The sequence below is a fragment of the Electrophorus electricus genome, chromosome 1 (genome assembly GCF_041902795.1).
Source record: "Electrophorus electricus isolate QZ-2024a chromosome 1, ASM4190279v1, whole genome shotgun sequence".
NCBI lineage: Eukaryota > Metazoa > Chordata > Actinopteri > Gymnotiformes > Gymnotidae > Electrophorus > Electrophorus electricus.
In genome coordinates this window covers 13096152-13108519 of record NC_137497.1, presented here as the reverse complement: position 1 = coordinate 13108519, position 12368 = coordinate 13096152, and the positions used below count along the sequence as shown (strand labels likewise).

The 12368-nt window shown below is 38.7% G+C and overlaps 2 protein-coding genes and 1 long non-coding RNA gene across 3 annotated transcripts in view; 2 read left to right on the top strand and 1 right to left on the bottom strand.

Moving 5' to 3' along the window:
- Positions 1–12368, bottom strand: part of LOC145657102 (STING ER exit protein-like) — a 220255-nt gene that overhangs the window by 115537 nt on the left and 92350 nt on the right. The window lies entirely within an intron of this gene.
- On the top strand, positions 2641–7621 carry LOC145657086 (uncharacterized). Its single transcript, XR_014122949.1, has 3 exons — positions 2641–2889; positions 6522–6600; positions 7036–7621. It is a non-coding gene; the product is annotated as an uncharacterized LOC145657086 (long non-coding RNA).
- The window catches only part of LOC145651245 (NACHT, LRR and PYD domains-containing protein 3-like), a 36226-nt gene continuing 32418 nt past the window's right edge, over positions 8561–12368 (top strand). Inside the window, exons 1-2 of the mRNA XM_081696954.1 lie at positions 8561–8837; positions 9295–9336. Coding sequence (XP_081553080.1) covers positions 8561–8837; positions 9295–9336 — 319 coding nt within the window. The remainder of the gene's footprint in view (positions 8838–9294; positions 9337–12368) is intronic.

Sequence of the window (12368 nt, the reverse complement as noted above, 5' to 3'; positions counted from 1 at the left end):
AGCAAGGTGTACTACCTCATTCAGTGAGTTGGCTTCCTGCTTACATGCCAGTTCCGTCTGTAGGTCTGCCAATGACGAATGTATCAGCCAAGGCAGACTCTTTCCACCTAGCTCCCGCAGCTAACATCCAGAATTCCATGGTGTAATCTACCATTGTTTGGATTCCTTGCCTCAGGCATAGCAAGTAGTGCTCACAAAGACTCCCCTGACACTCAACCGTGACAATGAATCAAACAGAGGGTCCTCAAAATTGTTTTATTGGCTTAATTGAAAAATAAACATTTTAAGTGATTTAAATAAAAAGAAAAGTTTTCAGCCTCTTTATAATATTTATATATGAATACATATCACCCCAGTCTTTAATCTCTGCTACGCTCCTCATGTCAATCTGGCACATACTGATAACCAGACATGTGTACAGTCTCAGGTCTGTCCCTCACTCAGCCACTCACACACACCCCTCCCATTGGTTGATTCTCTCAGAAAGACACAACTCCTCCTCTACCCATGCTGGAATACACCTTCTGACAAAAATTATGTAATGACTTTAGGCCAGAAAGTTCAAAACATGCCGCCTTTTTTCTCCCCAACCAAGCAGACCTGTGTATGAAAGGGATGTGAGATTTGTTTAATTGAGATATATTAATGTGATTAAATATATTACAGTCTCATATTCTACCACTCTGTATTCTCTGCTTTCTCTCTGTTCAGTGCCCTTCTCTCTGACACACACACACACTCACGCTGTAGTCAGAGGTCACAGTTATTCTTTGTGAGCTAGCTAGGAAAGGTTATTGTAACATGCTGTTAAATGTCTATATTCTGATGGTTATTGATAAATATAACCGCTGATATATTTATATATATTGATAAATATGACCGCTGTATCATAGAGTTCCAGTTATATGTACGTGAACCATTTTGATCAACTGAAATGTAGACGTATGTACATGTAACATTTTTCTGATTATGTAAATCATACGGCTATTCTAACTCTCATGGCTAGCTAAATAGATTACAATTTTGATTTCTATTGTGTAATACTTTGGATATAAATGTTTACATTTTCTGTTACAGAACAAGACAAAATATAGTCATCCAGTATAGTCTACCCTTTTGAGAAAAACCTGAACTTCAAAGTGGGTGAATCTATTTATAAAAAATTGAAACAATAAGATCACAGTTCATTTAGATTACATGCTTTGCGAGTGCTTTAGGTATGAGGGCTACCATAAAGGTAATCTTTCTGCTCACACATCAGTCGGTCTGTAATTCTGTACTCTGTGTTTCTAAGGTTCCAACTTTCACGAGTTCCTTGAATCTGTGGAGAAAAGTGCTGACCAAGGTAATTTCTAATTTGTGAACCTTTATACATTTTATGTAATTTATTTATCATTTAAATTTTTTATTACTTCTCATTTGTAGATATGAGAAGACCAAAAACAGTTCCTATGCTGAATGAATTGTTGCATGGTAATCTTTTCTAGAGTGTGTCTACCATATGTTAAAAGAGCTGCTTTATTTCTAAAAGTTTATGCAGTGTGTTAATTTGTCACACAGAGGCAGAAGGGGTGAATCCGATATACCTCTCAACCGTCGTCAACTATTCGAGTCCTCTGGTGGAGCTAACAGGTTTTGCAGCAGACCTTGTACAACTAAAGAAATGCATACAGTCCATATGAACACACTCTGGTGGAGGGTAGCTCCATCACAGGGTGAAAAGTTTCACTTCACTCTGGCACTGGAGCTAAAATGCTAACAGCTCCCCTGAGGTGTTCAGACCATGATTCAGAGACAAAAGATAAAAACAGACCAGCTGAACTGGTTTCTGGTAATGAAAACTGCCGTGTAGAAATTCCAAACTGTACAAAACTGAAGCCAAATCATCTGAGTGTTCATATTTTCTCTCTCTCTCTCTCTCTCTCTCTCTCTCTCTCTCTCTCTCTCTCTCTCTCTCTCTCTCTCTGTACTCCTCCTATGTCTCTCTCTCACCATCTCTCACAGACATGTGACAGCAGCACTACACCATGATGGCTCTCTCTCTGTCTCACACAACACATGTTGATAGAAAGTGTTTCATTCTTTTCAAGCAGCTAAACTGGTTTCTGGTGATGACAAGTGGTTGTGTCTCAGTTCCAAACAGAACTTAAACAGAAAAATCCCCAGTATGAATTAAAACCTACACTGTTAGTGTAGTGACCTGAAGTGCTAACTTTACCCATCCAATGTTATCTAAACACTTGTACAGTGATGTTAACACCCGCAGTGTTAATACACCTCTTACAGTATTCATGGTGTTTACATATTTGTATTTGTGTCTGTCTCTGTGATCATGGTTGTTTCTCTCTTGTTTTCTGCATCTGCTTCCATGTCTTCCTGTGTCTTCTGTTCTCACCATGTCTGCTCTAGTGTCTTCCTTCTTTTCCCAACATGCACACACAGATGGACATATGGTATAAACACACACATGGAGGGAGATATGATATTCACAACAAGACTTGTTCTTCCACTCTTGTGATGTTATGGGACTGAAATGTGCTCATACTGGTTTGGCTCCTTCTAAAGAGAAAAAAAAGGTGCAACTAGATTATCGTTCAGATCATAACAGGAAAGAAACAGAGTGTGTGTGTACAGATGGACTGCAGTGAAGAAACAGAGCATGTGTACAGGTGGACTCCAGTGAAGAAATAGACAGTGTGTGTACAGGTGTGTTTATAGTAGTAATAAACAGTTATGATCAACAATTGGTCAGTTATGTTGCTACAGTAGTGAAAACTCAGTAGTGAAACAGTAGCTAAAGTGAGTGTGTTGACAATTAATTAATCTGGACATCCTGATGAAGACAGATCCAGACATTCTTCCTGAAGACTTATAGACTGAACAGTAAAGGTAACACTGCTCCCATGCTTCATAGATATTGCTGTAATCTTGTGTATTTCTCTCTGTAATTAATTATGGCTTTCAGTAAGATTCCTAACACCAATCATTAGCCACATTCCTAAAACCAGTCATACGGCCAGATTCCTAATACCAATTATATGGCCAGATTCCTAATACCAATCATACGACCAGATTCCTAAAACCAACCATGTGGCCAGATTCAGAAAGCCTATCATATTTACATTTACAGTAATTATAGTATTTAGAAGATGCTCTTATCCAGAATGACTTGCAAAATTGCTTTGTCATTTACTCATAGAAAACATCCTAGCCAGTACAGTAGGTTAGAGTCCAAGATACCAATGATCTAGAATACAGGGATCACTGCTGATGCCTACAAGTACAAAATACATAAGGTCTATCTTAAACAATGATAAGTGTAATACACAATAAGTGCTAGGGTTTGTTAAACAACATCAGTGTAATAAACAATACCCTACAATAAGTACTAATTTACTCAGGGTCAGTTGTCATTTAAATATTCCACAAATAGTTGGGTCTTCAGTCTGCGGTTGAAGACTGCAAGGGACTCTGCTGTCCGGACAGCAAGTGGGAGTTTATTCCACCATCTTGGAGCCAGGACAGAAAATAGTCTAGTTGCTTGTCTTCCATGAGACCTGAAGCACGGTATTTCAAGCCAAACCTTACTTGAGGTTCGAAGTACTCAAGGTACGAATCAAGGACCATTGACCTCCTGTATGAAGGGGCTGGTCCATTTTTGACTTTGTAGGCAAGCATCAAGGCTTTAAATCTGATGCGTACAGCTACTGGAAGTCAATGAAAGGAGCACAGCAGTGGAGTAATGTGAACTTCAGAAAATTGAAGACCAGTCATGCTGCTGCATTCTGGACAAGTTCAGAATGAACTTAAGGACAAATTCACATCCAAGAATACCTAGATCTGCAGGAAAGTCCACATACCTGGACTACTGGATTTGAACCTTTCCTGTACAAAGTGTTGCAACAAGACCAAACTCAAATAAGGAAAATATTCTTTATTAATTCTAATGTATCCTACAAGATATTTGATTGTGTGGACTATGAATCCACAGTTTCCCTCAGTGAATGTAACAGGTTCCGCAACCTGAACAGTTCTGAGAGTCCCTCTTTAGAAATTTATGTGAACTTTCCATATGTCTTTGAAATGTTCTGAGCGCAAGCGGAGACAGAGTCACAGTATGGGGAATGCAGTTTATTAGAGAACACACGTAGTCCATAGATGTAATTCAAAGTACAAGCCGTATATCCAGAAAATCATGTATGTTTATACAGTATATGACATACAGCTGTCTTTACTGTCTGTAAATATATTCTGTATATGACATACAGCTGTCTTTATTGTCTGTTTATTATCCACATCTGACTCCCTGTTTCATTGAATTTCCACCACAGTATGCATGTATATACTGTATATGATATACACCTGTCTTTATTGTCTGTCTACATATATACTGTATTTGACATACAGCTGTATTTACTGTCTGTGTATATAATGCATATGACATACAGCTGTCTTTAGTGTCTGTATGTGTGGATATACTGTGACACAGCTGTCTTTACTGTCTATATGTATGATGTATATTCTGTATATGACATACAGCTGTCTTTATTGTCTGTATGTATGTATATACAGTATATGACATACAACTGTCTTTATTGTCAGGATGTGTGATGTATATACTGTATATGACATAGAGCTACCATTACTGTCTGTATTTATGTTTATACTGTATATTGCATAGCTGTCTTTACAGTCTGTATGTATATACTGTATATGACATACGGCTGTCTTTATTGTCTTTATGTATATTTATACAGTATTCGACATACAGCTGTCTTTACTCTCTGTATGTATATACTGTATATGACATACAGCTGTGTTTATTGTCTGTGTGTATATATTGTATATGACACTCAGTTGTCTTTATTGTCCGTATGTATAATGTATGGCCTACAGGTACCATTACTGTCGGTTTGTGTGTGTATACGTTATGACATAGAGCTGTCTTTATTGTCTGTTTGTGTGTATATACTGTATAAGACATACAGCTGTCTTTACTGTCTGTATGTATGTACTGTATGTGACATACAGCTGTCATTACAGTCTTTATGTATTCTTTATACTGTATATGACACTCAGCTGTCTTTATTGTCCGTATGTATAATGTATGGCCTACAGCTGTTTATTGTCTGTATGTATGTTCATACTGTATATGACATAGCTGTCTTTACTGTCTGTATGTATGATGTATATTCTGTATATGACATACAGCTGTCTATTGTCTGTTTGTATATTTATACTGTATATGACATAGCTGTCTTTACTGTCTGCATGTATATAATGTATATGACATACAGCTGTCTTCTATTGTCTGTATATGTTTATATACAGTATGTCTTTATTGTCTGGATGTGTGATGTATATACTGTATATAATATACCGCTGTCTTTATAGTCTGTATGTATATTTATATGTAATGTTGAGCGATAAGGAGGCGGACGCATGTGCGGAGAGGAGCGAGATTTATTATGCCCAAATCCAAAATCAGAGTTGTTATCGTAGTCTAGGCTCAAAGAGCCAACACGGAGAGCACGGGGATATATAAGTAGACAAAATAAACACACGAAGGCAAACTGGGAAGCAGGCTATAACTAAGGCTAGGGAAAACTCATGGCTAAGAAACACGGAGTACAAACCAACAAAACCATAAAAATAAACATGCAAACATTCAATGAACTAAACACATACACAAATCATTCAAACAATGAACAGCAACAACCAAGGCACACAACAGGGATTAAATGCATGAATTTCACCAAAACTAGAAACGAGGGACAGGTGTAAGCAATCAAACAAGGTGAGCACAAAACGAAACTATGGAACGGAACTAAACACAAGACAAGGAAAACACGGAACACGGAAGATGGAAGGGACTGAACGTGACATTATACATTATTTGACATACAGCTGTATTTACTGTCTGTATGTATATACTGTAAATGACATACAGCTGTATTTACTGTCTGTGTGTATATACTGTATAAGACATACAGCTGTCTACTGTCTGTATGTATGTACTGTATGTGACATACAGCTGTCATTATAGTCTTTATGTATGTTTATACTGTATATGACATACACCTGTCTTTATTGTCTGTGTGTTTATATGTATGTGTATCTGACTTACAGCTGTCTTTACTGTCTGTATGTACATACTGCATATTACATTCCGCTGTCTTTACTGTCTGTATGTATATACTTGTATTTGACGTACAACTGTCTTTATTGTCTGTATGTGTGTATATATACTGTATATGACATACATGTATCTTTACTGTCTGTATGTATATTCTGGAAATGACTTACAACTGTCTTTACTGTCTGTATGTGTGTATATACTGTATATGATATATAGCTGTCTTTACTGTCTGTATGTGTGTATATACTGTATATGATATATAGCTGTCTTTACTGTCTGTATGTGTGTATATACTGGATATAACATACAGTCTTTTGATCCCCCTCAAGACACTAACACTTTCTGAAATCTTCATACAGATTTTCTCTGTTGTTTTCTACAGGTCTGCAAAGATGCACCATAACAGATAAACTAAGACATTTACCAAGACTCTGCTGGTTGTGTGGTCTCCTGTAACTCAGGTAAGGCTCTGACCTTAAGTAAAGAAATTAGGGTGCTAGTAACACCTACATCTTGCATTTGATTCACAGGGTGCACACGTACTGTCACACTGATACACATGTAAGCCACTCTGGAGAAGAGTGTCTGTAAATGTGTGTGAACAAATGAATCCTTATTAAATCCTCGATAAATCAGTTTTCTTACTGGGTAACTCCATCACAATTGTCAGATTTTAATAACTATTGTACCAAGGGTCGATTTCACGCAGACACCTATAACAGAGCCACAAACATTTTCATTACATGTTTACATACTTCCTCACATATTTGTTTCTGGGTTAAATTTCCTGTGTTTAAGATCAACATTTTTTACTCGTAACTACTACTTCTTTTTGATAAACACGTGCAACCTCTGAAATAATGTGGATTAACCTGTTTATTGCTGCTGTGTTTCAGTTGAATGTTGTTTCAGATTGGTCATGAACAACCAAGAGAAAACAAGTCAGGAGAACAATTCCAATGTTTGAAACTAATCACTAGGGGGCACTGTTTCACATATTCATTAAACTGTCTCATTGAATTTGTGATGAATTTGAGTAAGAATACATAATTTTTATATATATATTTTTGTTGAGTCAGTTTGAGTGTCACTGGGCTGTCAGACCCACAGGCTGTTAGTTGTGTTGTGTATTGTGAATCTGGCCCATGGGCTATGTGTTGTGTATTGGGTGGGCTGTGTGCTGTGTGTCTGCACCAGAACAGTGCAAATGCACTGTAAGGCACATCCATTAGTATTGTGCAGGTCATACCTCAGTCTACAGTACTACACATACAGTCTGATTACACATACATATACACATACAGTCTTGTCCTCCATGTTGATTGGGTGTATGGCAGTGTAGTGTCTGTATCCCTGTCACATCTGGTCCTCCATGTTGGTTGGTTCTCCTTCCAGCAGCAGTCTGTGGGCTGCCATCTCACCCTCACAGGCCTGTTCTCTGATCACTCCCATCTCACCCTCACAGGCCTGTTCTCTGATCACTCCCATCTCACCCTCACAGGCCTGTTCTGTGATCACTCCCATCTCACCCTCACAGGCCTGTTATCTGATCACTCCCATCTCACCCTCACAGGCCTGTTCTCTGATCACTCCCATCTCACCCTCACAGGCCTGTTCTCTGATCACTCCCATCTCACCCTCACAGGCCTGTTATCTGATCACTCCCATCTCACCCTCACAGGTCTGTTCTGTGATCACTCCCATCTCACCCTCACAGGCCTGTTATCTAATCACTCCCATCTCACCCTCACAGGCCTGTTCTCTGATAACTAAATATATAGTTTGATTTTGTGTATCACACAACTTTGAAAATCATCTCATTGTATCACTCGGAATTTCACATCTTATTCAGTAACATTCCAATGCTTTTTCTTAATTGTGAAAGCCTATTAACTCCTTCCCCACCAGTAAGGCTGTTTCGTAATCAATGTTTTTCTGTCTGTAAATGTGTTTCTATACTGCCATCTTGTGGTCACTGATGGGCATTTCAATGTCCATGGTGCCGTTTGTGTAAAAATAAATAATCTATTATAGTCATGTGACATTAGTGATGGGCAGATCATCAATAACTGCCCCACTAATTTAAATGTGAATTTAAATATGTGTATTCAGAGTAAAACAAGCAGACTGTATGACCTCAGACTATCAGTGTTTTCATAACAGACCCACACAGCGGTAGTGAGAGATGACAAACAGGTAAAACCCAGTGAACACACATCAACACTTTACTCAGTCCTCTCCACATCACTCACACAGCACACTTCACCCAACACACATTCACTCCTCTCCACATCCCTCACACAGCACACTTCACCCAACACACTCACATTCACTCCTCTGTCTATTCCTGCACTGTGAACATAAACCATTGAACATGTTTGTGAACCTTCAGTAATCTGGAGTCTGTTGTCTAGAGTCAGGATGGACAACATTTCAAAACTACTGCTGGACATTCTAGAGGAGCTGAAGATAGAGGACCTAAAGACGTTCCAGTGGCATCTGACCAACAGTGTAGAAGATGACAAACGCATCCCAAAATCTCATCTGGAGAATACAGACAGACTTGACACTGTGGACAAGATGGTGCAGAAATATGACCCAGATGGAGCTGTGAAGATCACACTGATCACCCTGAAGATGATGAACCACAACCAACTGGCTGAGACCCTGAGAATCCAACACAGTGAAAATAAAGCAGGTGAAATCATGTTCACTTTTTAAACTCACTATTTCAGGATTTTATATGCTCATAGCATTTGGTTTTGTTTTGTTAGTGAACTCAATAGACAAAGAGTGAAGTTGAAAACAATGCTTAGTTAATTTACAAAGTAGAATGAGACAAAATTCAAAATAATCTGGTATATTAATAAACAAACATTGCAAACAATATGTTTTGAATAAGAAATGTTCATTAGCAACAATGAGAAAAGTGTCAGTCTCAGTTTAAACATGAGCAAATTACAAATGTAGTCCAATAATGATAAACAATGTGTTTGGCACCGACTGTATAACTTACAAAATGCATAATAACAAATGTGCAGTGTCTTTTCAAACATAGCAGTCACAACCAAAAAATGCACATAGGACTCACAGTTAATAAAGTAGGTTTTGTGTTTTATATGTTCTGCTCTTTACTCTGATGTCTTCTATCACAGGTGGAGACAAATTTGAATTGTCGACTGCTAAAACTCCAGCAGGTAAATTCAACCCAGTCACACCTTTAGGCATGAGATTATATTACAACTTTAAACAACATGAATATCACATATACTACTGCCATCATTCACATACATACATCACATACACTACTGTCATCATTCACATACTCACATCACATACACTACTGTCGTCATTCACATACATACGTCACATACACTACTGCCATCATTCACATACTCACATCACATACACTACTGTCGTCATTCACATACATACGTCACATACACTAATGTCATCATTCACATACTCACATCACATACGCTACTGTCGTCATTCACATACATACGTCACATACACTACTGCCATCATTCACATACACACATCACATACACTACTGTCGTCATTCATATACATCACATACACTACTGTCATCATTCATATACGTCACATACACTACTGCCATCATTCACATACACACATCACATACACTACTGCCATCATTCACATACATACATCACATACACTACTGTCATCATTCACATACTCACATCACATACACTACTGTCGTCATTCACATACTCACATCACATACACTACTGTCATCATTCACATACTCACATCACATACACTAATGTCATCATTCACATACTCACATCACATACACTACTGTCGTCATTCACATACATACGTCACATACACTACTGCCATCATTCACATACACACATCACATACACTACTGTCATCATTCACATACATACATCACATACACTACTGTCATCATTCACATACTCACATCACATACACTACTGTCGTCATTCACATACATACATCACATATACTAATGTCATCATTCACATACTCACATCACATACACTACTGTCGTCATTCACATACTCACATCACATACACTACTGTCATCATTCACATACTCACATCACATACACTACTGTCATCATTCACATACACACATCACATACACTACTGTCGTCATTCACATACTCACATCACATACACTACTGTCGTCATTCATATACATCACATACACTACTGTCATCATTCACAAACACACACCACATACACTACTGTCATCATTCACATACTCACATCACATACACTACTGTCATCATTCATATACATCACATACACTACTGTCATCATTCACATACTCACATCACATACACTACTGTCGTCATTCACATACATACGTCACATACATTACATACACTTCTGTCAGCCTGCAGTTATTAAACAGTCCCTCAGATACTGCACAACATTATAGTTCAGGAAATAATTAAATCTCAAAATTATTGCACAGCTTCAATGTTGTTACACCTGTTAATATAATCACATAGTCTAAAAGAATTGGAGTTTCCTAGATCTAGCTACTTAAATCTTTAATGAAGAAGGCACAAACTATTTTTTTTTAATAATTCTATTACATACCAGAACTGTGAAGGTTAAAGCACGATAGTAGTGAGAAATCTCTCCCCAGCCTAAACGCATCATGTTCATTTATGCTCTTTTCATAACAAATCTCATTCACGGGAGACAAACCAAATAATGGGGGGAGTCCTTCTCTAGTTGACATCCAGCACAGCAGAAACAATACAAACAATAAAGAACAAAATACCTCTTCATTAACACACTGAGCACTGGTAGACACGTCACCTCTACCTTAGTGTTTCAGCACCTCTTCATTAACACACTGAGCACTGGTAGACACGTCACCTCTACCTTAGTGTTTCAGTACCTCTTCATTAACACACTGAGCACTGGTAGACACATGACCTCTCCCTGAGTGTTTCAGCACCTCTTCATTAACACACTGAGCACTGGTAGACACATCACCTCACCCTGAGTGTTTCAGTACCTCTTCATTAACACACTGAGCACTGGTAGACACATCACCTCTCCCTTAGTGTTTCAGTACCTCTTCATTAACACACTGAGCACTGTTAAACACATCACCTCTCCCTGAGTGTTTCAGCACCTCTTCATTAACACACTGAGCACTGGTAGACACATTACCTCTCCTTTAGTGTTTCATTACCTCTTCATTAACACACTAAACACTGCTAGATACGTCACCTCTCCCTGAGTGTTTCAGTACCGCTTCATTAACACACTAAACACTGGTAGACACGTCACCTCTCCCTGAGTGTTTTAGCACCTCTTGATTAACACACTGAGCACTGGTAGACACATTACCTCTCCCTTAGTGTTTCAGTACCTCTTCATTAACACACTGAGCACTGGTAGACACATCACCTCTCCCTTAGTGTTTCAGTACCTCTTCATTAACACACTGAGCACTGGTAGACACATCACCTCTCCCTGAGTGTTTCAGTACCTCTTCATTAACACACTGAGCACTGGTGGACACATGACCTCTCCCTGAGTGTTTCAGTACCTCTTCATTAACACACTGAGCACTGGTAGACACATCACCTCTCCCTGAGTGTTTCAGTACCTCTTCATTAACACACTGAGCACTGGTAAACACATCACCTCTCCCTTAGTGTTTCAGCACCTCTTCATTAACACACTGAGCACTGGTAGACACATCACCTCCCCGTGAGTGTTTTGGCACCTCTTCATTAACACACTGAGCACTGGTAGACACATTACCTCTCCCTTAGTGTTTCAGCACCTCTTCATTAACACACTGAGCACTGGTAGACACATTACCTCTCCCTTAGTGTTTCATTACCTCTTCATTAACACACTAAACACTGCTAGACACGTCACCTCTCCCTGAGTGTTTCAGTACCGCTTCATTAACACACTAAACACTGCTAGACACGTCACCTCTCCCTGAGTGTTTTAGCACCTCTTCATTAACACACTGAGCACTGGTAGACACATCACCTCTCCCTTAGTGTTTCAGTACCGCTTCATTAACACACTGAGCACTGGTAGACAAATCACCTCTCCCTTAGTGTTTCAGTACCTCTTCATTAACACACTGAGCACTGGTAGACACATCACCTCTCCCTTAGTGTTTCAGTACCTCTTCATTAACACACTGAGCACTGGTAGACACATTACCTCTCCCTTAGTGTTTCATTAC